This window comes from Rhinatrema bivittatum, chromosome 2 (genome assembly GCF_901001135.1).
Source record: "Rhinatrema bivittatum chromosome 2, aRhiBiv1.1, whole genome shotgun sequence".
In the NCBI taxonomy this organism is placed as follows: Eukaryota; Metazoa; Chordata; class Amphibia; order Gymnophiona; family Rhinatrematidae; genus Rhinatrema; species Rhinatrema bivittatum.
The window spans coordinates 706,853,128-706,874,887 of NC_042616.1; the positions used below are offsets into that span (position 1 = coordinate 706,853,128).

At 42.2% G+C, this 21,760-nt stretch overlaps 1 protein-coding gene across 1 annotated transcript in view; it reads left to right on the forward strand.

Moving 5' to 3' along the window:
- The window catches only part of TMEM67 (transmembrane protein 67), a 624,701-nt gene that overhangs the window by 51,202 nt on the left and 551,739 nt on the right, over positions 1-21,760 (forward strand). The window contains 1 exon segment of the mRNA XM_029591688.1: positions 18,103-18,202. Coding sequence (XP_029447548.1) covers positions 18,103-18,202 — 100 coding nt within the window.

The following is a 21,760-nucleotide window of genomic DNA, read 5'->3' on the forward strand; positions in this document are numbered from 1 at the left end:
ATCTAGTACTAGATTTCCTAGCAGGAACTTGCTTCAAACCTACACGCAGTCTGTCACTATGGCTCCTGACCTTGAAGACTGCATTCCTAGTGGCAATATGTTTAGCCCGTCACATCTCCGAGCTTCAAGCACTATCCTGTCAGGAACCGTTCCTCAGATCCACACAGGGAGCCATACAGCTTCACACTGTCTTCTCCTTCCTTCCGAAGGTGTTTTCTCATTTCCATCTAAACCAAACCATCTCACTGCATCTCCGGACGAACATAAGGACTCTGAAGACTCACGCATTCTTCGCTATCTTAACATCTGCAGACTCCTAGTCCGATACCTGGAAAGATCGGAATCCGTACAAAAGATGGGCCACCTATTCGTCCTTCACAGCGGGAAGAAACAAGGGGAAGCTGCCTCGCGGGCAACCATAGCCCGCTAGATCAAAGACGTAATCAAGGCGGCCTACGTAGAGGCAGGGAAGCCTCCGCCTCTACAAGTCAAGGTACATTCCATTAGGGCCCAGGCAGTGTCCTGGGCAGAAACCAAGATGCTGTCACCCGCCAAGATCTGTTGTGTGGCGACGTGGTCCTCCATACACACCTTCTCGAGGTTCTACTGCCTGGATGTCCAGGCCCGGGAGGAAACATAATTTGCAAGGGCAGTACTAAGTGGGCCACGGGCAGCCTCCCACCCTGTTCAGGAGTAGCTTTTGTACATCCCATTGGTCCTGAGTCCATCTGCTACATGCTAGGAAATGGAGAAATTACTTACCTGATAATTTCGTTTTCCTTAGTGTAGACAGATGGACTCAGCATCCCGCCCACGGCTGTCCCTAAATCTGGAAACCTCGGGTAACAATCCCCAAGAGCAAGACAAGCACGGGTAAGCCAGGTATTAACCCTAGTTCAAGACACCTGTAGTTGCCAAGTGTCGGTGTTTTTCGGTTGAGTGCACTGGCGGTCTCCAATTGGAAATCAGTTTATCTAGTCCAAGTTAATCAAGTTAATCAAGTTAGCCAAGTTAATCAAGTTATTAAAACACACATATATCCACAATTGATTTTCGAGGAGAATACTGCAGAGCTAAGCTTCCTGCACGGGTATATGTAGGCTGACGTCAGATTGAAATCTGACTCCGTCTCCAACTGCTATCAGGAGTACACTATACCCATTGCTCCTGAGTCCATCTGTCAACATTAAGGAAAACGAAATTATCAGGTAAGTAATTTCCCCATTACTATGCACAATTTGATGTACCAGTGAAGGCCACAAAATCAATTCATAACTTCCTTGCTGACCAGAATCTATCTTACAGGATAATAACCAAGAAAATAAGGATCATGCACCTAGATTTATCATTCCGCTAGAAATATAGTGGCACGATCGGCTGCGGCCAAATCAGGGGGCAAAGGTGTGCAGCCGGCCTTATCGCAACGATGCGGTATCACGCTGTGCCGTGCTGATCACTTTTGCCCCCAAAGGGCCAGTAGAAAAGCTATAGTTATTTCCGGTACTACTGCTGGCGATATTGTGCAAAACATCGCCCACAGCACTACCGGCCCCTCGTTATTCAAAACCCCACCCAAACTCCTCCCTTTTTATTTTAATTTGAAATTTAAATCTTCAAAGTGCGATAAGACCCTATCGCGATTTGATGACTGACCCCCCTTAGATTGCAAGTTAGTATATTTGCACAGATTTTAAGTAATGTATCTTCCTTTTCTTCCTGATAGACCAGTCCTTAAAAGTGGGATTTCCCCACTTATTTGCTACTGGAGACAGAGGACACACCTTTTCCTGTGATATTATTTCTGGGTATAAGGGAGGTGTGGCCTCAGGTAGTAGCCTGTAGTCTTTGTCACCTGGAGTTGCAGGTAAATGAAGACTGGTAGTATACAGCTGCCAGAGCAAAGATTAGGGCTTGGTTTGGTTGAGCCCATTTTTTCTTGGGGCAGTGGTCCTTTGGAGCTGCTTGCCCCACAGGACAAAGCTTGGTTGAGTGCACCCTTGGGGTGGATCCTTGTACTCCCAGGGGTCTGGTTGATCATCCTGGGAGGGGGTTCCCTAGTATTTGGGACTGGGTAGAATCGGGGGAAGGGGGGTTTAGCTCTGGTTTTATAAGCTCCCAGAGGCCCTCAAGGCTCTTCCCTGCCCACCTCTTCCCTTTGCATCTTAGGCAGCTCTAATCCAGCAGAAGTTTCAGCACATACATCCTCCCCAAGGAGCACATTCATCCTCCCCAAAGAGTACAAAAAAAAAAAGAATCAAGGGGCACGGAATGATCTGCGGGGCTTCATTTGAGCATCCGCGCCTGGTACAATCTCCAGAATGAGTACCTCCGACAATATTGTCCCCCACGACTTTAATTGCTCTGGCTAGGCACCATGCAATATAATTAAAGGTCGCAGGTGCATGACTAAAAGTGGGTTCCCAGTGTCTCAGGCTCTCTGTCCCTGATGTGTGCAGGGGACCAGATACACATTCCCTAGGCAGGGTTGGCGAGGGTCCTCTCCTTTCCCAGAGCATGAAGAGCAGGCCAGGGCAGGGGCAGCGCCAGATCCAACACAAGTAACATTGGAAAAGATCAAATATGGCCTGGGCCCCTCTGCCCCTCCCTTGGATGTCTCTTCATTTGGGAGATAAGGGATTAAAGCCCCACTCAGTCAGCAGGGTAGGAACCCTGAGGGGAATTTTCTGGAGCATCCCAAGAATTCTTTTCCCCTGAATTTGTGTACTTTATGCACCAAGCTTTCTGCACTAGAATGAAGTTGAATGGGGGGGAGGGGGACCTGACCCAACCCAAACCTTGGGACATATATAGGGCCTGCCCCAAAATGACAGAGAAAATCCTAAAGGCTTTGGACTTCCTGGTCCTGACTGCCATCATGGAATCAATGGAGGGGTCCTGGTCAGGGGATGAGCCCGGTCAGAGCAGCCCCTCCAGACTCCTAAGAGAAAGGGGAATTCTCCACTGAAGAGGAAGAATCCTTAGTAGTCAGGTTATTCCATAAGAAAGAACTTTCAGCCCTCCTTTCTAATGTTTTGACTGCCCTGAAGATTTTAGGCATCAATGCAGAGGACTTGATGGAAAGTCATCCTATCCTTCAAGGGATATGGAGACCCACCTTCCCCCTTCCTCTGAAGACCTTCCCTTTTACATGAAGCCCTGAAACACATGGTATTGATGGAATGGGAGTCATCTCAAGGGGCCTTAAAGGTGCAAGGATTATGAGCACGCTGTATTCTCTGTCTTTAGAAGGTAAAAATAATCTTAAGAATCCCCAGGATGGACACATTGGTGTCAGTTGTAACCCATAAGATGACTATCCCAGTAAGAGAAGGGACAGTCTTGAAAGACCCGCAAGATAGGACGATTGAGGCTATTTTCAAACAGGTCTTTTCTATAAATGCGATGGCAACATAAACCTCCTTTTGTGAGGGATATGTGGCTTGAATAATTGTATGCTAGATCCAGCTACTCCCAGAGAGTGTAGAAATGGCTCATTTGGAATCAGGCATCGTGTTTTTAGCTGATATCACGTATGATTTATTTAACGAGTTTTATATACCGTCATTCGGAATCGTCAAAAATAACGCCATTATAACGGTTTACAAAATATAAGGTTACAGGGAAGAGGGGGTAAACAAAGTTCTGATTAGAATGTCCTTTTTGGGCAGTAGCATCGGCAGTGACAGCCAGGAGAGTCCTCTGGCTGTGTAACTAGATGGAAGACTAAAACTCGCCTTTGCATGGCTCTCTTTAAGGGTGGTTTGCTTTTTGGAGAAGAACTGAAGAAGCTAGTTAGACCTAGGAGAACCGAGGCCCAAAAGCTCCTTGTAGTTAAGCCCCATTCAGGAGCATGAGGCCCCAGAGAGGAGATGCAGGGAATATGTGATACAGACCTTCAGATAACTGAAAGTTTTTAATGATGCACAAACTTCAAACCTTTTCCGTTGGAAAGCATTTAGTAGAATTAGGGGTCATGAAATGAAACGCCATGGGGAAGACTCAAAACCAAATAAGGAAATATTTTTTCATGGAGAGGGTGGTGGATGCCTGGAATGCCCTTCCAGAAGAGGTGGTGAGGATAAAAATAGTAAACAAATTCAAAAGGGCATAGGATAAACACTGTGGATTCCTAAAGGCTTGTGGATGATGATGAAGAAAAGGGTGCATGGGGGTAACCTGCAAGGAGCAGCAGTTAGTATGCTTAACCAGGAAACCCTGGGGATTATTACCCTTAACCAATTAGCCTTGATGCTTTTGACACAACTGCAACATCGCTGTCTGCTTCGACGCAACCTACCCGGCAAACGGCTCTCCTCTCTTCGGCTCGACACAACCGGTGTTTCAGCCCATCGGGGCCGGAGCCTTGGAGCCTCCCTGTGCTCCGCTTTCCGGCCGAGTGACACCCAATCGCCGCGATGAAAGACCGCCCACCCGAAGCACATCACTTCCAACCAGGCAAGCAACATTTAAAGCCCGCGCCGGCCCTCGGTGTTGCGTGCCGAAGATGCGCAACTAAGGGGCATGCCCCTTAGTGTGCCCCTTTGTGTTCCCTTTGTGCTCCTCTAATCGCATTCCTTCTTCCCTTCGCCTCCTTTACTCCCATCCCCCCTGTAACCCAGTAGCAACCCAGTCAACCTCAATTTAGAAACTACTATCCTCACCCTATAACCTCTCCCTCTGAGGTCCCTCCTCACCACCTCACCCTCCTCCTTCCCCCCAGACATTCCTCCCCCCTATACCTTACACAGCTCCTTCCCATCTTTCAAATACTATCCTCACCCCCCCATCCCCCTCCTGCACAACACACAACCCCACAACCCCGCACACTCCCAACTCCTTCAAACTCACCCCCTCCTCCCCGCTCTATGAAAATGACTACATTCCCAATACACAAACTTAAATACAACCACTCCAGACACACTTCACCTCTCCACCCATACTCACACCCACAACCCAGTTCACTCCTTCCAATCATGCTCACTCCTCTCACACAATTCCTTGGCATCACAATTCTCACCATGCTCCTGATTAACTCGCAGTCCTTAACCAAAAAAACCCTCATTCTAAATGACTTACTCCTCGAAGAAAAACCAGACATCTGTGCCATAACAGAGACATGGTTAAAGGACACTGATACTGTCCTACTCAACCAATTCCCCAGCCTAGAATATGACATCTACTCAATCTCCAGACCAAAAAAAAGAGGCGGAGGCCTCCTCCTTGCCTCAAAGAAAAGACCTTAAGCTAAAGCAACTCCCAGTCAACCTCCCACCCAAATATGAAGTCTGTCTTTTCAAATCATCGCAACTGCAAATATGCTTAATCTATACCCCTCCAGGCATCTTAGACACTGACATTTCTCCCCTCATAGAATTCATCGCAGCAAATATATCCAGTGACATATCTGCCATCGTCCTCGGAGATTTTAACCTCCACATTGACTCACTTCTCCTCTCTCCCAGCTGCGAATCGCTCCTAACCCTTCTCCACGCCATGGACCTCCAACAGATCATAACTAACCCACCCACAAAGCAGGCCATTCCCTCGACCTAATCTTCACAAATTCCCTTCTCCACTCAAACCCTCCCACTTATACACCAGTACCCTGCTCTGAAATTTGCTCCATAGAAAACACCATTAAACGATTCAACACAAAAACAACAATCCAATTCAGAAAACTGTGTCCCAGAGATGATCTCATAGATGCTCTCACGGACAATTTAAAAAAACTAGACCTTACGGATCCTGAATCCGCCATCACTTCATGGAACCTTATCACCAATGTCCATTAATAACAAAAGAAATTCTGACATCTGTAAAAACAAAGCAACCATGGTACACGACAGAACTAAAAACCTTAAAACACAAACTCAGAACACAAGAAAAGAAGTGGCGCAAAGAACCCTCCTCAACGCAACTGGCAAAATACAAAACCCTACTACATGCATACCAATTGAACACTCTCAAAACTAAACGAGACTATTATGCCACCAGAATACACAACTTTCACTTCAACCCCAAAGCCCTTTTCTCGTTCGTTTCAGACCTAACCAGAACGTCACTGAAGACTACACATTGCGAAGAAGCCGAAACCAAATGCGACGAGCTCGCTCAATTCTTCCATAATAAAATAACTAACCTCACTACGCGATTTCCTACCTCCTCTACACCCATCAAAATCACCCCAAAAACCTCTGACGCCAACATGAACACCTTCGAGACCACATCTGCCACAGAAAGTATTACAATACTAAAGAAAATGAAACCCTCTACCTACCCATTAGACACTATCCCTACCAAAGCACTCTTATCCATTCCAAACACCATAGCCGACATCACCTACTGTTTATCTTTCGTTTACTTGAATAGTTACCCCAGTTTTTTATTCTTGTTAATTGTAAACCGATCCGATATGGTTATTTACTATGAAGGTCGGTATATAAAACTGTTAAATAAATAAATAAATCATTAACACTTCCATGACCATCGGAAATGTACCTAACCAACTCAAACTAGCCATGGTAAAACCTATACTAAAGAAACCAAAACTCGACCCAGCTGACTTAACTATCACCCCATTTCCAACCTACCCTTCCTAGCTAAAGTTCTTGAAAAAACTGTCAACACACATCTAACTAATTACCTTGAACAGCACCATTTTCTCGTCCCATCACAACACGGCTTCCATAAGCATTTCAGTACTTAAACACTCTTGACCTCCCTATCCGACTTCATCCTCAGGGGCATGGACAAGGGCCACACATACATTTTAGCGCTATTAGACATTTCCGCAGCCTTTGACGCTATCAACCACTGCACACTAATCGACAGGCTGTCTGAAATTGGCATCTCTGGGATCCCCCTCCTCTGGTTCAAATCATACATCAGTGACAGATATTTCAAAGTCAAAATTGGAAATCACGAATCCAAACCTATCAGCATAATACGAGGCATACCCCAAGGCTCCTCCCTTTCCTCCACACTTTTTAACATCTACCTCTTGCCTCTCTGCCATCTCCTCGTAAATCTTGGTCTCTCGCATTTTATATACGCCGACAATGTGCAAATTCTCATACCTATCACTGACTTCTTTTCCAGTGCACTAAAAAAATGGGAAAGTGCTCTCTCTTCCATCAACAGCCTACTCACTCAACTTAACCTAGCACTAAATACTAATAAAACCGAACTCATGATCATTGCACCACAACACCTCAACCCCTTACGCACGTCCACCAACACACCCCCGTCCCTCCCAGCCTTCTCACAAAATGTATGAGATCTAGGTGTTACCCTTGACACACAATTCAACCTACAGAAATTCATTAACTCCACCCTCAAAGAATGCTACTTCAAGCTCCACACTCTCAAAAAACTTACCATATTTTTCGCTCCATAAGACGCACTTTTTTTCCCCCAAAAGTGGGGGGAAAATATGTGTGCGTATTATGGAGCGAATATAAAAAAAACCCTAAAAATCTAACAAACCCCCTCCACCCTCCTGACTCCCCCAAGACCTGCCAACATAATTTACTACAACCCCCCTCCCTCCTGACCCCCCCAAGACCTGCCAAAAGTCCCTGGTGGTCCAGCGGGGGGCCGGTAGCCCCTGTGACATAGTAAGGGCAAAGGACCGTCGGCGCCATTTTGATTACTGGCAGCTGACGGCCCAAGTCTAGGAGATCGCTCCCGGACCGCTCCTGGACCCCCGCTGGACCACCAGGGTCTTTTCGCGGGCCTTGGGGGGGGGGGGGTCAGGGGAGGGGTTTGTAGTAAATTAATTTGGCAGGTCTTGGGGGGGTTGTTAATTAATTTAAAGGGTTGGGATTGGGAGGGGGTGTTCCCAGAGAAAGATAAGTTTTCTGATCTGGGGAGTGGACCGAAATGGCCCTCCCCAGAACCGAAAACAAAATGGGGAGAAAATAAAATGTTATGCACTCCCCTAATTTGCTCCATAAGACGCACAGACGCCTGGGGACAGAGCCGATTTAGCACAAAAATTTTTTTTTTATTAATTTCCCCCCTCTGAATCCTAGGTGCGTCTTATGGTCAGGTGCGTCTTATGGAGTGAAAAATACGGTAAGCCAATCCTGCACCTCATTGATTTTAGAACAGTCCTTCAGACCCTCATCCTATCCAAACTAGACTACTCAAATGCTCTTCTCCTAGGTCTTCCTAAAAACACTATAGCCCCCTTGCAGCTGCTACAAAATGCCGCTGCGCGCATATTGACCAGTACCTGCAGAAAGGAACATATTACTCCTGTTCTCAAACAACTCCATTGGCTCCCTATCGCCTCAAGAATTAATTTTAAGACTCTCACCCTCATACACAAAGCCATCCACAACCCAAATATGCTCTTGTTTACTGACACTCTTCAGCTACGCTCCACTACAAGACCCACCAGAACACCCTATCTTGCAACCATACACACCCCCTCCCCCAACTCTCTCATCTCACATCCACCAAACAACGCTCTCTATCCTTAGCCGGTCCTACACTTTGGAACACCATGCCCACCAACATACGCCTAGAAATTTGCCCAAAAAAATTCAGACAAAAACTTAAAACTTGGCTGTTCACATGTGCCTACACCTGATACCTACCCCTCCCTCCTTAACTATGCCACCCCCCACCAGATAATCCCCTGAATCTTCCTTACCCCGCTGCCACAATTTATCTACCTCCTTTCCATCTCCCCCCTACCATCTTCTCACACGTAATGGCTGTATATAATGCTTCGCAGTTTTACTGTACATAATGTCTTTTAATGTTTGTACATAATGCCCTCTCACTTTTATCGATTGTACATAACCTCCTAACCCTTCGCTTAATGCTTGCACAGAATGTTGCCTCGGTTCCAATTGTACTTACTGTCACAGTTCCTATTGTACATAATGTCTTTTTGCATTTAACGATTGTACATAATATCCAATTATTAATCCTAACTCTACCCCTACCTTTATTTCCTTCCTCTCCTCTCCCCTCCACATCCCCCCCTCCCCAGTTTTAACATCAGTTTCACTGTAAAGCCATGTTGGCTGCATTCTTGTTTTATGGAAACTGATGTGATGTTTCTAACAAATGTCGGTATATAAAAAACGTTAAATAAATAAAAAAGGGGTATTGGATTCTGAAGGCAGCCAATGCTGGGTCCCAACTTTACGATCAGGGGTATTGATATGCTGACATTAGAATAAACACAAAAATGAAAATTCTGCTATTACATAGAGCTTGGGTCCAATCTCTTAAGGGAGGTATATTGCGACTGTCATATAGTGCCACTGACTGCTTGCGGCTTATAGGTGAAGCCCTTGAAGCACTAGGGCTTTATAATCATAGGTCACTTATACCAGAGTTCATATTTTCTCCAAAAAGGAGCTATAGCAACATCAGAGCAATGCACCACACATAAAAAGTTATAACGTGCACTTATCCCTGAATAAAATCCACAAGTGAGCAATGTCTTATGCAGTCCTGAAGTTGTGTTTAGTTCAACTTTTCTTGCTAATTTTTGGGTATTTATTTGTGACATTAGAGATTTATTTATTTATTTATTTTGATTTTTTTTTCTATACTGATGTTCCTGTATACAATACATATCGCACCGGTTTACATGGAACTGAGATAAAACTGAGAGATAGAACTGAGAGATAAAGCATAGGATTGCTTCTTTGGCCAAGTCCAAAAGTAAAGCACTTTCAAGTAGTATTGTCTGAATTATTATCAGGAAGGCTGCTCACCACTTAAAAATGTTGCTAGTAGTAATTTTGTTATGGATTTGACAGTTGCTTGGTTTTGATTGTAAGTATTATTATCCTTAACATAAGGCATGGAGGTAACCTGCACGGAGCGGCAATTACTACCATAAGCAACTTGCTGGGCAGAATGGATGGATCATTTGGTCTTTTTCTGCTGACGGTACTATGTTACTATGAATCTTAGATATCTAGATCAAGGGAACAGACATCTCCGCAGACAACCTGGGCAAGCCCCAGTCCTTTGGGGGAGTAAGAAAGGCAAGATGTGACCCCTCTGCAACACCAGATGGTAGTTGCCCTCCCCAATGATGCTCAGCAGGTCCTTCTACTGGTAGTACCAGTGGAGAGACGTCTTCTCTGTTTCTATGCAGAATTGTCTGAGTCCTGGAGATTATACAGTGGGGATGCTTCCTAGAATTGGCTATGTTTGTCCCAAGTGCCTTTATGGTCTCCCCCTTTACGTCTCAGGCCAGGAAGGAGGCTGTAGACACTACCTTGCTAAAGCTACAAAATTTACAGGCCATAATATCTGTCCTTTCTCTGGAGCAGGGTCAAGGAACATACTTAATCTATTTTGTGGTCCTAAAGAAGGGTGGATCCTTCCATCCCATCCTAGACTTAAAAGAGGTCAACAAGTGTTGTCTTGTTCTCCATTTCTGAATGGGAGTCCGTTCCATCATGGTGCCGGTGGAATGAAAGGAGAATTTCTAGCTTCCCTGAAGCTGGCGGAGGCCTATTTCCATATTCCTATCTGGAGCTCTCACAGAATCTCATCTGATTCTGTGTACTAGGTGTACATTTTCAATTTCAGGCTCTGCCCTTTGGGCTCATGACTGCCCCAAAGATCTTCACTAAGTTGATAGTAGTGTTAGCAGTCACAGCCCTGTGCAAGCAGGGTGTAATGGTACACTTTTATGTAAATGATTGGCCCATTAGAGCCAGATCTGACTGAGAGAACCCAGCAGGCATTCAGCCACTGTGGTTTTAACTCCGGAATAGCTAGGCTAGGAAATGAATTTTGCAAAGAGCAACCTAAACTCCTCCAGTTCCTGGAGTTTTTGGGCATTGAGTGACATGGCAGAGAGTTGGGTTATTCTGTCTTACAAAAGGGTCACCAAATTAATTACCCAGATGAGAGTCTTCTGCTGTCAGTCCCATATCTTGGTAGCTGTCTATTTCCAGCTCTTGGGGCAGATGGCGGTAACCTTAGACCTGTGGGCCAATGCTCATATGCAACCTTTACAATGGTTTCTCCTGTCAAGGTGGTCCCTCACCCCCCAGGGCTATGAATCCTGTCTTCGGGTACTGTTAACAGTAAGAGAGATCCTGGGATGGTGGATTGTTGAAAGGCGAATGCCTAGGGCACCCAACTGGCTTATCACCATGGAGGCCAGTTTAGGTGGGTAAGAAGCCCATTGTCTGGGACAGATGGCACGGGGCTTCTGAACAATGGAGGATTTGACATGCTCAGACTGGAGGCAAGGGATATAAGATTAGCCCTTCTGCACTTCTTCCTACTCATAAAAGGAAAGGCAGTCAGAATTATTTTGGTCAGTGCCACAGCAGTGGCATATGTGAACAAGGAAGGTAGAACTAGCAGCCCTATGCTTGTGGGAGAAGCCAGTCTGTTGTTCAGGTGGTCAGAAGTAAAATCTGCTGCTTCTTTGAGCATTCCACATTTGGGAAGTGAGAATATCCAAGCTGACTTCCTCAGGAACAGGCTAGACCAAGGGAAATGGGAACTTACCAAGGAAGCCTTCCAATTGATAAAGGACCAATGGGACTGGCAACAAAAGTGAATGCCAGAGCCGCCATGTTTTTAGCTGCTGGAAGGAAACAGAATCCAATGGAATAGATGTCTTAAGCAGGCTGTAGACAAGGGTCAGTCTTCTGTAAGTCTTCATGCTCTGGCTCCTCATTGGCAAGATAATAAAGAAGATAGAAGATCACCCATCTGTAGCTCCAGTTTGGCCAAGGAGATCTTGGAACGTAGATCAAATAAAGCTACTAGATGGAACCACTCTGCATTTTCTCATGGAGCATGGGCTGCTGTGGCAGGGCTCAGTACTAAATGAAGACCCATCCCCATTCTGTCTTACGGCCTGGCCCTTGAAAGGGCATGCCTGTAAAGGAAGGGCTACCCTCTGTTAGTTATTGTGACCATGCTAAAGATATGTAAGAATTCTATCTCATTGACTTACATTTGGGTTTGGTGTCTTTTCAAGGGTTTCTGCCTTGAGCTTAGAACATCCTCATGGAAAGCAAACATCTTGTGTATCTTGGGATTTCTGCAAAGAGTACTAGATAAAGACCTAGCCCTCAACTCCCTGAAAGAACAGGCAGCTTTATCATGTTACAGGGGTCTGATCAAGGGGCTGCAGGTAAGAACATAAGAACATAAAAAATTGCCATGCTGGGTCAGACCAAGGGTCCATCAAGCCCAGCATCCTGTTTCCAACAGAGGCCAAAACCAGGCCACAAGAACCTGGCAATTACCCAAACACTAAGAAGAACCCATGCTACTGATGCAATTAATAGCAGTGGCTATTCCCTATGGGGGTCATTTTCAAAGGAGTTACGCATGTAAATGTGACATACTATCATAGCAATTTTCAAAAGCTATTTACTCGAGTAAAGTGCACTTACTTGAGTAAATCCTATGGACAATTCAATGGCATATATTGTAGCAATTTTGAAAAGCCCACTTACTTGAGTAAAGTGTATTTACTCGAGCAAAAACCAGTTTTGCTCGAGTAAATGCTTTTTAAAATCTACCCCTTTGTATAATTGATTAATAGCCATTAATGGACTTCTCCTCCAAGAACTTATCCAAACCTTTTTTGAACCCAGCTACACTAACTGCACTAACCACCTCCTCTGGCAACAAATTCCAGAGCTTTATTGTGCGTTGAGTGAAAAAGAATTTTCTCCGATTAGTCTTAAATGTGTTACTTGCTAACTTCATGGAATGCCCCCTAGTCCTTCTATTATTTGAAAGTGTAAATAACCGAGCCACATCTACTCGTTCAAGATCTCTCATGATCTTAAAGACCTCTATCATATCCCCCCTCAGCCATCTCTTCTCCAAGCTGAACAGCCCTAACCTCTTCAGCCTTTCCTCATAGGGGAGCTGTTCCATCCCCTTTATCATTTTGTACCTTCTCCATCGCAACTATATCTTTTTTTTGAGATGCGGCGACCAGAATTGTACACAGTATTCAAGGTGTGGTCTCACCATGGAGCGATACAGAGGCATTATGACATTTTCTGTTCTATTAACCATTCCCTTCCTAATAATTCCTAACATTCTATTTGCTTTTTTGACTGCTGCAGCACATTGAGCAGACGATTTTAAAGTATTATCCACTATGATGCCTAGATCTTTTTCCTGGGTGGTAGCTCCTAATATGGAACCTAACATCGTGTAACTACAGCAAGGGTTATTTTTCCCTATATGCAACACCTTGCACTTGTACACATTAAATTTCATCTGCCATTTGGATGCCCAATCTTCCAGTCTTGCAAGGTCCTCCTGTAATGTATCATAGTCTGCTTGTGATTTAACTACTCTGAATAATTTTGTATCATCCGCAAATTTGATAACCTCACTCGTCTTATTCCTTTCCAGATCATTTATATATATATATATATATATATATATATATATATATATATATTGAAAAGCACCGGTCCAAGTACAGATCTCTGAGGCACTCCACTGTTTACCCTTTTCCACTGAGAAAATTGACCATTTAATCCTACTCTCTGTTTCCTGTCTTTTAACCAGTTTGTAATCCACGAAAGGACATCGCCTCCTATCCCATGACTTTTTAGTTTTCGTAGAAGCCTCTCATGAGGGACTTTGTCAAACGCCTTCTGAAAATCCAAATACACTACATCTACTGGTTCACCTTTATCCACATGTTTATTAACCCCTTCAAAAAAATGAAGCAGATTTGTTAGGCAAGAGTTCCCTTGGGTAAATCCATGTTGACTATGTCCCATTAAATCATGTCTTTCTACGATTTTGATCTTGAGAATAATTTCCACTATTTTTCCTGGCACTGAAGTCAGGCTCACTGGTCTATAGTTACCCGGATCGCCCCTGGAGCCTTTTTTAAATATTGGGGTTACATTGGCCACCCTCCAGTCTTCAGGTACAATGGATGATTTTAATGATAGGTTACAAATTTTAACTAATAGATCAGAAATTTCATTTTTGAGTTCCTTCAGAACCCTAGGATGCATACCATCCGGTCCAGGTGATTTGCTACTCTTTAGTTTGTCAATCTGGCCTACTACATCTTCCAGGTTCACAGTGATTTCGTTCAGTTCGTCTGAGTCATCACCCCTGAAAACCATCTCTGGAACTGGTATCTCCCCAACATCCTCATTAGTAAACACGGAGGCAAAGAATTCATTTTGTCTTTCTGCAATGGCCTTATCTTCCCTAAGAGCCCCTTTAACCCCTCTGTCATCTAATGGTCCAACCGACTCCCTCACAGGTTTCTTGCTTTGGATATATTTAAAAAAGTTTTTATTATGAGTTTTTGCCTCTATGGCCAACTTCATTTCAAATTCTCTCTTCGCCTGTCTTATCAATGTTTTACACTTACCTTGACAATGCTTATGTTTTATCCTATTTTCCTCAGATGGATCCTTCTTCCAATTTTTGAAGGATGTTTTTTGGCTAAAATAGCCCCTTTACCTCACCTTTTAACCATGACGGTAATCGTTTTGCCTTCCTTCCACTTTTCTTAATGCGCGGAATACATATGGACTGCGCCTCTAGGATTGTATTTTTAAACAATGTCCAAGCCTGTTGAACACATTTAACCTTTGCAGCTGCACCTTTCAGTTTTTTTCTATTTTCCTCATTTTATCAAAGTTTCCCTTTTTAAAATTTAGTGTTAGAGCTACAGATTTACTTATTGTCCCCCTTCCAGTTATTAGTTTAAATTTGATCATGTTATGATCACTGTTGCCAAGTGGCCCCACCACTGTTACCTCTCTCACTAAATCTTGCGTTCCACTAAGAATTAAATCTAAAATAGCTCCCTCTCTTGATGGTTCCTGAACCAATTGCTCCATGAAGCAATCATTTATTACATCCAGGAACTTTGTCTCTAGCAAGTCCTGATGTTACATTTACCCAGTCAATATTGGGGTAATTGAAATCTCCCATTATTATTGCCCTGCCAAATTGGTTTGCTTCCCTGATTTCTCTTAGCATTTCATCATCTATCTGACCATTTTGTCCAGGTGGACGGTAGTATACTCCTATCACTATACTCTTACCCAACACAGATGGGATTTCTACCCATATAGATTCTACTGAGCATTTACTCTCTTGTATGATCTTTATCCTGTTGGACTCTATACCCTCCCGGACATAAAATGGCACACCCCCACCAAGTTGATCCTCCCTATCATTGCGATATAATTTGTACCCTGATATAGCACTGTCCCATTGGTTATCCTCCTTCCACCAAGTCTCTGTGATTCCAATTATGTCAAACTCATCATTTGCTGCTATAGATTCTAATTCTCCCATCTTACTTCTTAGACTTCTGGCATTGGCATACAGACATTTCAAAGTGTGGTTTTTGCTTGTTTTAACAACCTGCTTTTCAGTTGTTTGGGATAATTCGAAAATCATTAGCTTTGATGATTTTTTACATATAGGCATATGAACTATGTTTGCTTTTGATGGAACCTCTCTGTTGGGATGCCCTAACTCTCCTGTTTCATTAGTATCATTCAAGGATACATTTCTCCGAACCATGCACTGCTGAGTGATTGTCTGCTTTCCCCCTTGTTCTAGTTTAAAAGCTGCTCTATCTCCTTTTTGAAAATTAGTGCCAGCAGCTTGGTTCCACTCTGGTTAAGGTGGAGCCCGTCCTTTCGGAAAAGTGTCCCCTTTCCCCAAAAGTTTCCCCAGTTCCTTACAAAGCTGAATCCCTCTTCCCTGCACCATCGTCTCATCCACGCATTGAAATTCTGGAGCTCTGCCTGCCTCTAGGGACCTGCACGTAGAACAGGAAGCATTTCAGAGAATGCCACCCTGGAGGTTCTGGATTTCAGCTTCCTACCTAAAATCCTAAATTTGGCTTCCAGAACCTCTCTCCCACATTTTCCTATGTCGTTGGTGCCCACATGTACCACGGCAGCCGGCTCCTCCCCAGCCGCTCACCCAGATTTAGTTTGCTTTCTAAAGGGGATAAAGCATATTCAACCTCCCTTTAGTTTGGTGATGTCTCATTGGATCTCAAGCTGATCCTCACACATGGTGGGTACCTCCTTTGAACAAGTTAAACAGGCATCTTTTAAGGATCTCTCCTTAAAGAAGAGGTGGTGGCTACTTGCTCTGCCAGGTATATCTCGAAACTATAAGCTCTTTTGTGTAGAGACCCATACTTGGCGTTTTCACAGTAGAAACATATAGAAACATAGAAATGACGGCAGAAGAAGACCAATAGGCCCATCCAGTCTGCCCAGCAAGCTTTCACACTTATTTTTTCATACTTATCTGTTACTCTGACCGCTGAGTTCAGGGCCCTTATTGGTAGCTTTTTGATTCTAATTTCCTTCCACCCCCGCCACTGATGCAGAGAGCAGTGTTGGAGCTGTATCAAAGTGAAGTATAAGGCTTAATGTTTGAGGGTAGTAACCATAGTATTGAGCAAGATATCCCGATATTTGTATACTCATTCTGCTCAGATCAATGCCAGACTCTGTTGCTCTTTGGCCGATGTCATTCTTCCACTTAAGTCAGTTGGTATCTCTCTCAGCCTTCAGAGGCAGTGAGTATCAGGGAAAGGATGAAAGGCTGAACCTTCTGGACGTATGCCTCATCCTCATAAAGTATCTGAAAGTGACAAACTCCTTCCATACAACGGAAAAAATTGTTCATATTCTGTGGTGGCTCTCAAAGGGAAGAAGCTGCCTCCAAGGTCACACTAACCGGATAGGTTGAAGATATTGTATTCTTATTCCATCTGCTTAATGGTAATAAAACACTTGCGGTGCTCCATGCGCATTCTACAAGAATTCAGACATCATCTTGGGAGAGGCATCTTTGGTATCCCTAGATTAAATTTGCAAGGCAGCCACTTGGTCCTCATTACATTCCTTCACAAAGTATTATAGGCTAGAAGTACAAGCCAAGGCAGATGTGGCCTTTGGATTTGGGATCCTTAAAGTAGTCCTGTCTTCCTTTCTCTTGGCCTATTCATAGCTTGGGTAACTCTCGCTTATAAGGACTGGTCTAGCAGAAAGAAAAGAGAGGTGAAATTCATTCTTACTTGTTAACTTCCTTTCCTTGAATCCTAATAGACTGGTTCATGACCCTTCTGGGAATATAGGGGCTGTTAACATGGTCTTTACCTTCAATAAAGCTGCTATTACTTTCTCCTACCTCTAACTCTCCCCGAAGTGGTCCTTGAATTTTTTAGTAGCCTCAAAATTCCCTTTCTGGTATAAACATTGCCTGAAGTTCAAGCTAGGAAGGTGACCCGTTGCTCTGACCGAATGTTACTAGTAACTGTCTATGACCACACCTCCCTTATACCTGGGAATGATGTCACAGGAAAAGGTGTGTCCTCTGTCTCCTTCAGTTGATGAGTGAGGAAATCCCACTTGTAAGGAATGGTTTAGAAGGACTCAAGGAAAGGAAATTAACAGATTAATTTCACCTTTTCCCCAAGGATTAATTTCCTGCAACTTTAAATTTAAATTAAAATCACTCCAGGTACCTCCAACCAAAGCCACTAGACATATTACCTTGAGGGATCGGGCACTCTCTACAGCCGGTCCCCCTTTAATGGAATTCTATCCCCCCCGATCTCAGACAGGAGCCCTGCCTCACAACCTTCAGGAAGAGACTTAAGACTTGGCTGTTTAAACAAGCTTTCCCAGACTCCAACTAATGTCCCACAACTTCAAGATCCATAACACAGCCAGCTCAATTTTCAGTTCATTGTAAATATTTTTACTGCTATTAACCTTTTCTTTATTTCCCTTCTCTCCTAGTTTAAGCATCCTTGTTTTTTGTAACTGCTTTCTTCCGCACTATAGTTCCTGTTTGTATTTTTATGCACCCCTGTTTAACTGTAAACCAGCATGATGTGATTATATCATGAATGCTGGTATATAAAAACCTTAAATAAATAAATAAACTACAGTAAGGGAAAAAGAATCTCGAAGAAAAAATTGTGCAAACAAAAATATCTTCGGAAAGTGCTGTGAGAGTTTCAACATGCACATCAGCAAATTTTATGAAACCTGATATATTTGGATGGCTTATTTTTTTAGGATTTTAAATATAATTGTTTGTTTCTTTTAGTGGAAAGGGATGTTAATGGTGTGCTGCTGAATCAAGCACAGTGCATATCTTGTAATGGAAATGACCCATCTTTTGCAGCTTCAAACATCATGGGAAATAGGTAAATGTTTCCAATTCTCTTAAACTTACCAGACTTGAAGCAATGACAAGCATTAATGTGATTTGCCATAGTAGAAGCATTGCCAATTTTGATGCAAAAATTTTAAAGCCTATAACTTATTTTGATTTCAACTTTTCTACATCTCAGTGCATAGTAAAGGCTCGCCATAGCTCCAGTCTGCTAGAAAAGTACTTGAAAATATGCCATTATCAACTGTTTCAGCTAGTACCTGGGTTGGGGACAGGAAATCTCAAAAGCTCTAAATACCAGCTGGTAAAAGAAACAAACACAAAATAAAGTTTGACTATACTGACTAGGTGCTATGCTTTTAAATGGGGGCTGACACAAGGTGCCATTTAAATAGTTCTGTATTATACCATCCAGATGTTCAACTAGGATTCTAACCACAATAACTGATTGTTGCTGTCAGAAGCTATCAAAGTCAAACACTGTATCTGAGCAAAGCTAAACAAAACTAAGCAAGGTATACGATTACAACAAACTCAGGCAAAAAGGTATTGACAAGAACATTTTTTGCCCTTAGCCTTTGTAGGATACCTTTATCTTTTTATATTTTAATATTGTGAGCTGCCTTTAGCTTTGGATTTAGGTAACATTGAAATCTTTTAAATACATAACATAAAAATTTAAAGTAATTTTAACAGTAAACTTTAAGTACACCTCAAAATCAGCAAAAAGGATTGACATTACAAATAAAATACTAAAGAAAAAATATTACTGCATTCCTAATTAATTCACAATAAGATTGGAGATCCAAAGAGAGAGAACCTAGGATCATGGTACATCATAAAGAAAACAGAATACCTTTATCCTAAATGTTAGGTTTCTGTATGTTAAATTTATTTTGCTGTACCTAAATTACCAGGTCATGAACACCTGAGGCCCTTTTTGTCAAGCCTGCCTGCCTGATTATATCACCTGGGCAAAGTTCCCTGCCGCGCTACCCGCTGAGGGCGAGCCCCTCCCTGCCACTGACATCATCACTCAGCGCGAGTTTTAAAAGCGCCGGGACTTTTGGCCAACGCGTGCCAGCGGTGCACAATGAAGGGGCATTCCCCTTAGTGCTCCCCCTTTGTGTTTCCCACTTTTGACGACCACTTTAGATGAACATTTAAACTTTGGATTATTGTCTAGACCAGTACGGTTAAGCATATCGTAAATAGTGAGTACCTTATACTTTTGATGATGGAGAGCCAGCATACTGACTCTATTGTTAGCCTTTTTAGGAAAAAAACCCCCAAAATTTCGATTGATAGAAAAAGTCATCAAACTCTTAAAACGATTCCTATTATTTCTAACCCACAGTTGGTAGCCTTGACAGTTCTTTCTTTGTCGTTAATTAATGCTCAATTCTTGGTAAAAATAATTCCTGTTCTCATTGATCATTTAGCTGATTGCCGTCCTGATATTTGTTGTATAACCGAAACACGGTTTAAAGCTACTGATACTGTTTTAATTAATCAGATTCCTAGTACTATATATGATGTTTTCTCATTACCTAGAGGTATTAGAAAAGGGGGAGGGTTATTTTGTTGCCCATAAATCTAAATTTACAATGTTCAAGTGCAATGAAATTACTTCATCATGAGATTGGGTTTTTCAAATCAAGAAATCTTCAGATATGTTTAATTTATGCCTCTCTAGGGCTTTTGGAGCATAATATCTCCCCAATAATTGAATTTTTATTAGAAAACGTTGATACTAATATTCCAACTTTAGTTCTTGGAGATTTTAATTTGCATGCCGATATAACTCCTCTCACATCAAACTGTGAATCATTTTTAACCGCAATGCAGACTTTCGGATTTAGAAAAATAGTTAAGCTTCCTACCCATAAGGCTGGTCATACATTGGACTTGATCTTTGTTAATTCTTTTTTTGAAGAACTTTGCCATTTAAGTTGTATACCAGTCCCCTGGACTGACCATAGTTTGATACAATTTAAACTATCCTTAAACATTTCAAAATATAACCCTCTACGGAAAAAATTACTATTGAATTCAGGAAATCTTGTAAACTCGATGATTTGATAGAATCTGTACCCATAGCCCTACAAAATCTTGATACCATGGATATAAATTCTGCAATATCATCTTGGAGATCCCTAACTTTAGATGTTGCCAATTCTCTCTGTCCCATTATAAAAAAAGATATTTTCCCCTCAAACAAACATAAAGCCCCCGGTACAATTCGAATTTGAAAAACCTTAAGTTATCCTTGAGGAGATTAGAAAAGAAATGGCGAAAAACCCCAAACAATATTACCCTTGGAAATTATAGAGCCGCCCTCAGTAAATATAGATTGTCAATTAATACCACCAAACGAGATTATTATTCTAATAAAATTAATGATTATCAATTTAATTCAAAAGTACCTTTTGCCTATGTTTCGGATCTTATTAAACCAAAAACTTCGTCCTTTCCATCAGAACATGCACAACAAAAGTGAAATGAATTTGCTTCCTTTTTCAAAAATAAGACTTCCAATTTAATTGATAAGCTCCCCCAAATTTTGTCATCACAAATTACTTTACCAACCAATCCTGAATTATGTTATTCAAATTTTGATAATGTATCTTCCTCTGAAATTGCGACTTTAATACCAAAAATAAATCTTGCCTTCCATTCTTTCAACACTATCCCCACAAAATCGTTGAAACTTATTCCAGATATTATTGCCAAACCTTTAGCAGATATCATTAATCTATCTTTAAATCAGGGAATTTACCCTGAAAGCCTGAAATGCGCTGTTGTAAAACCTCTAATGAAAAAACCTAATTTAGATATTGCTGATTTTCATAGTTTTAGACCAATTTCAAATCTTTCCTTCATATCCAAACTAATTGAAAAGGTAGTTAATCACCAACTAACTGAATATTTGGATACTAATAATATTTTATTCCCAGCCCACTTCGGATTTCGCAAATTTTTTAATACTGAGACCCTCCTGGTCTCATTATCTGATATCATTTTAAGAGGTTTGGATATTTGTCAGCCATATTTGCTTATCATGCTGGATATTACGGCGGCCTTCGACACAGTTAATCACGAAAGTTTGGTTAACTGGCTTTAGGAAATAGGGCTTTCTAATCTCACCATTCAGTGGTTTAAATCATATTTAAGCAATCGTTCATTCAAGGTTAAAATTGGAACCTGTGAATCAGACCAAGTTGAGTTAACTAATGGAGTCCCTCAGGGATCATCTTTATCGGCTTCACTTTTTAATATCTATATGTTGCCACTGTGTAGATTTTTGGCTGGATTGGGAATAATGCATTATTTATATGCGGACGATATCCAAATCTTGCTTCCCAATACTGATTCTGTTGAGAATACGCTTAAGCTTTGGGAAATAAATTTAGGATCCATAGTACAACTTTTGTCTTATATGAGTTTACCATTAAATAATTCAAAAACAGAGATTTTACTAGTTTGCAATAAATTAAACGACAGCTTTTCCGGGAAATTGAATCCGTTAAGCCTAGATATAATATTATATATTAAGTAAGAGATCTTGGAGTCAATTTAGATAGTGAAG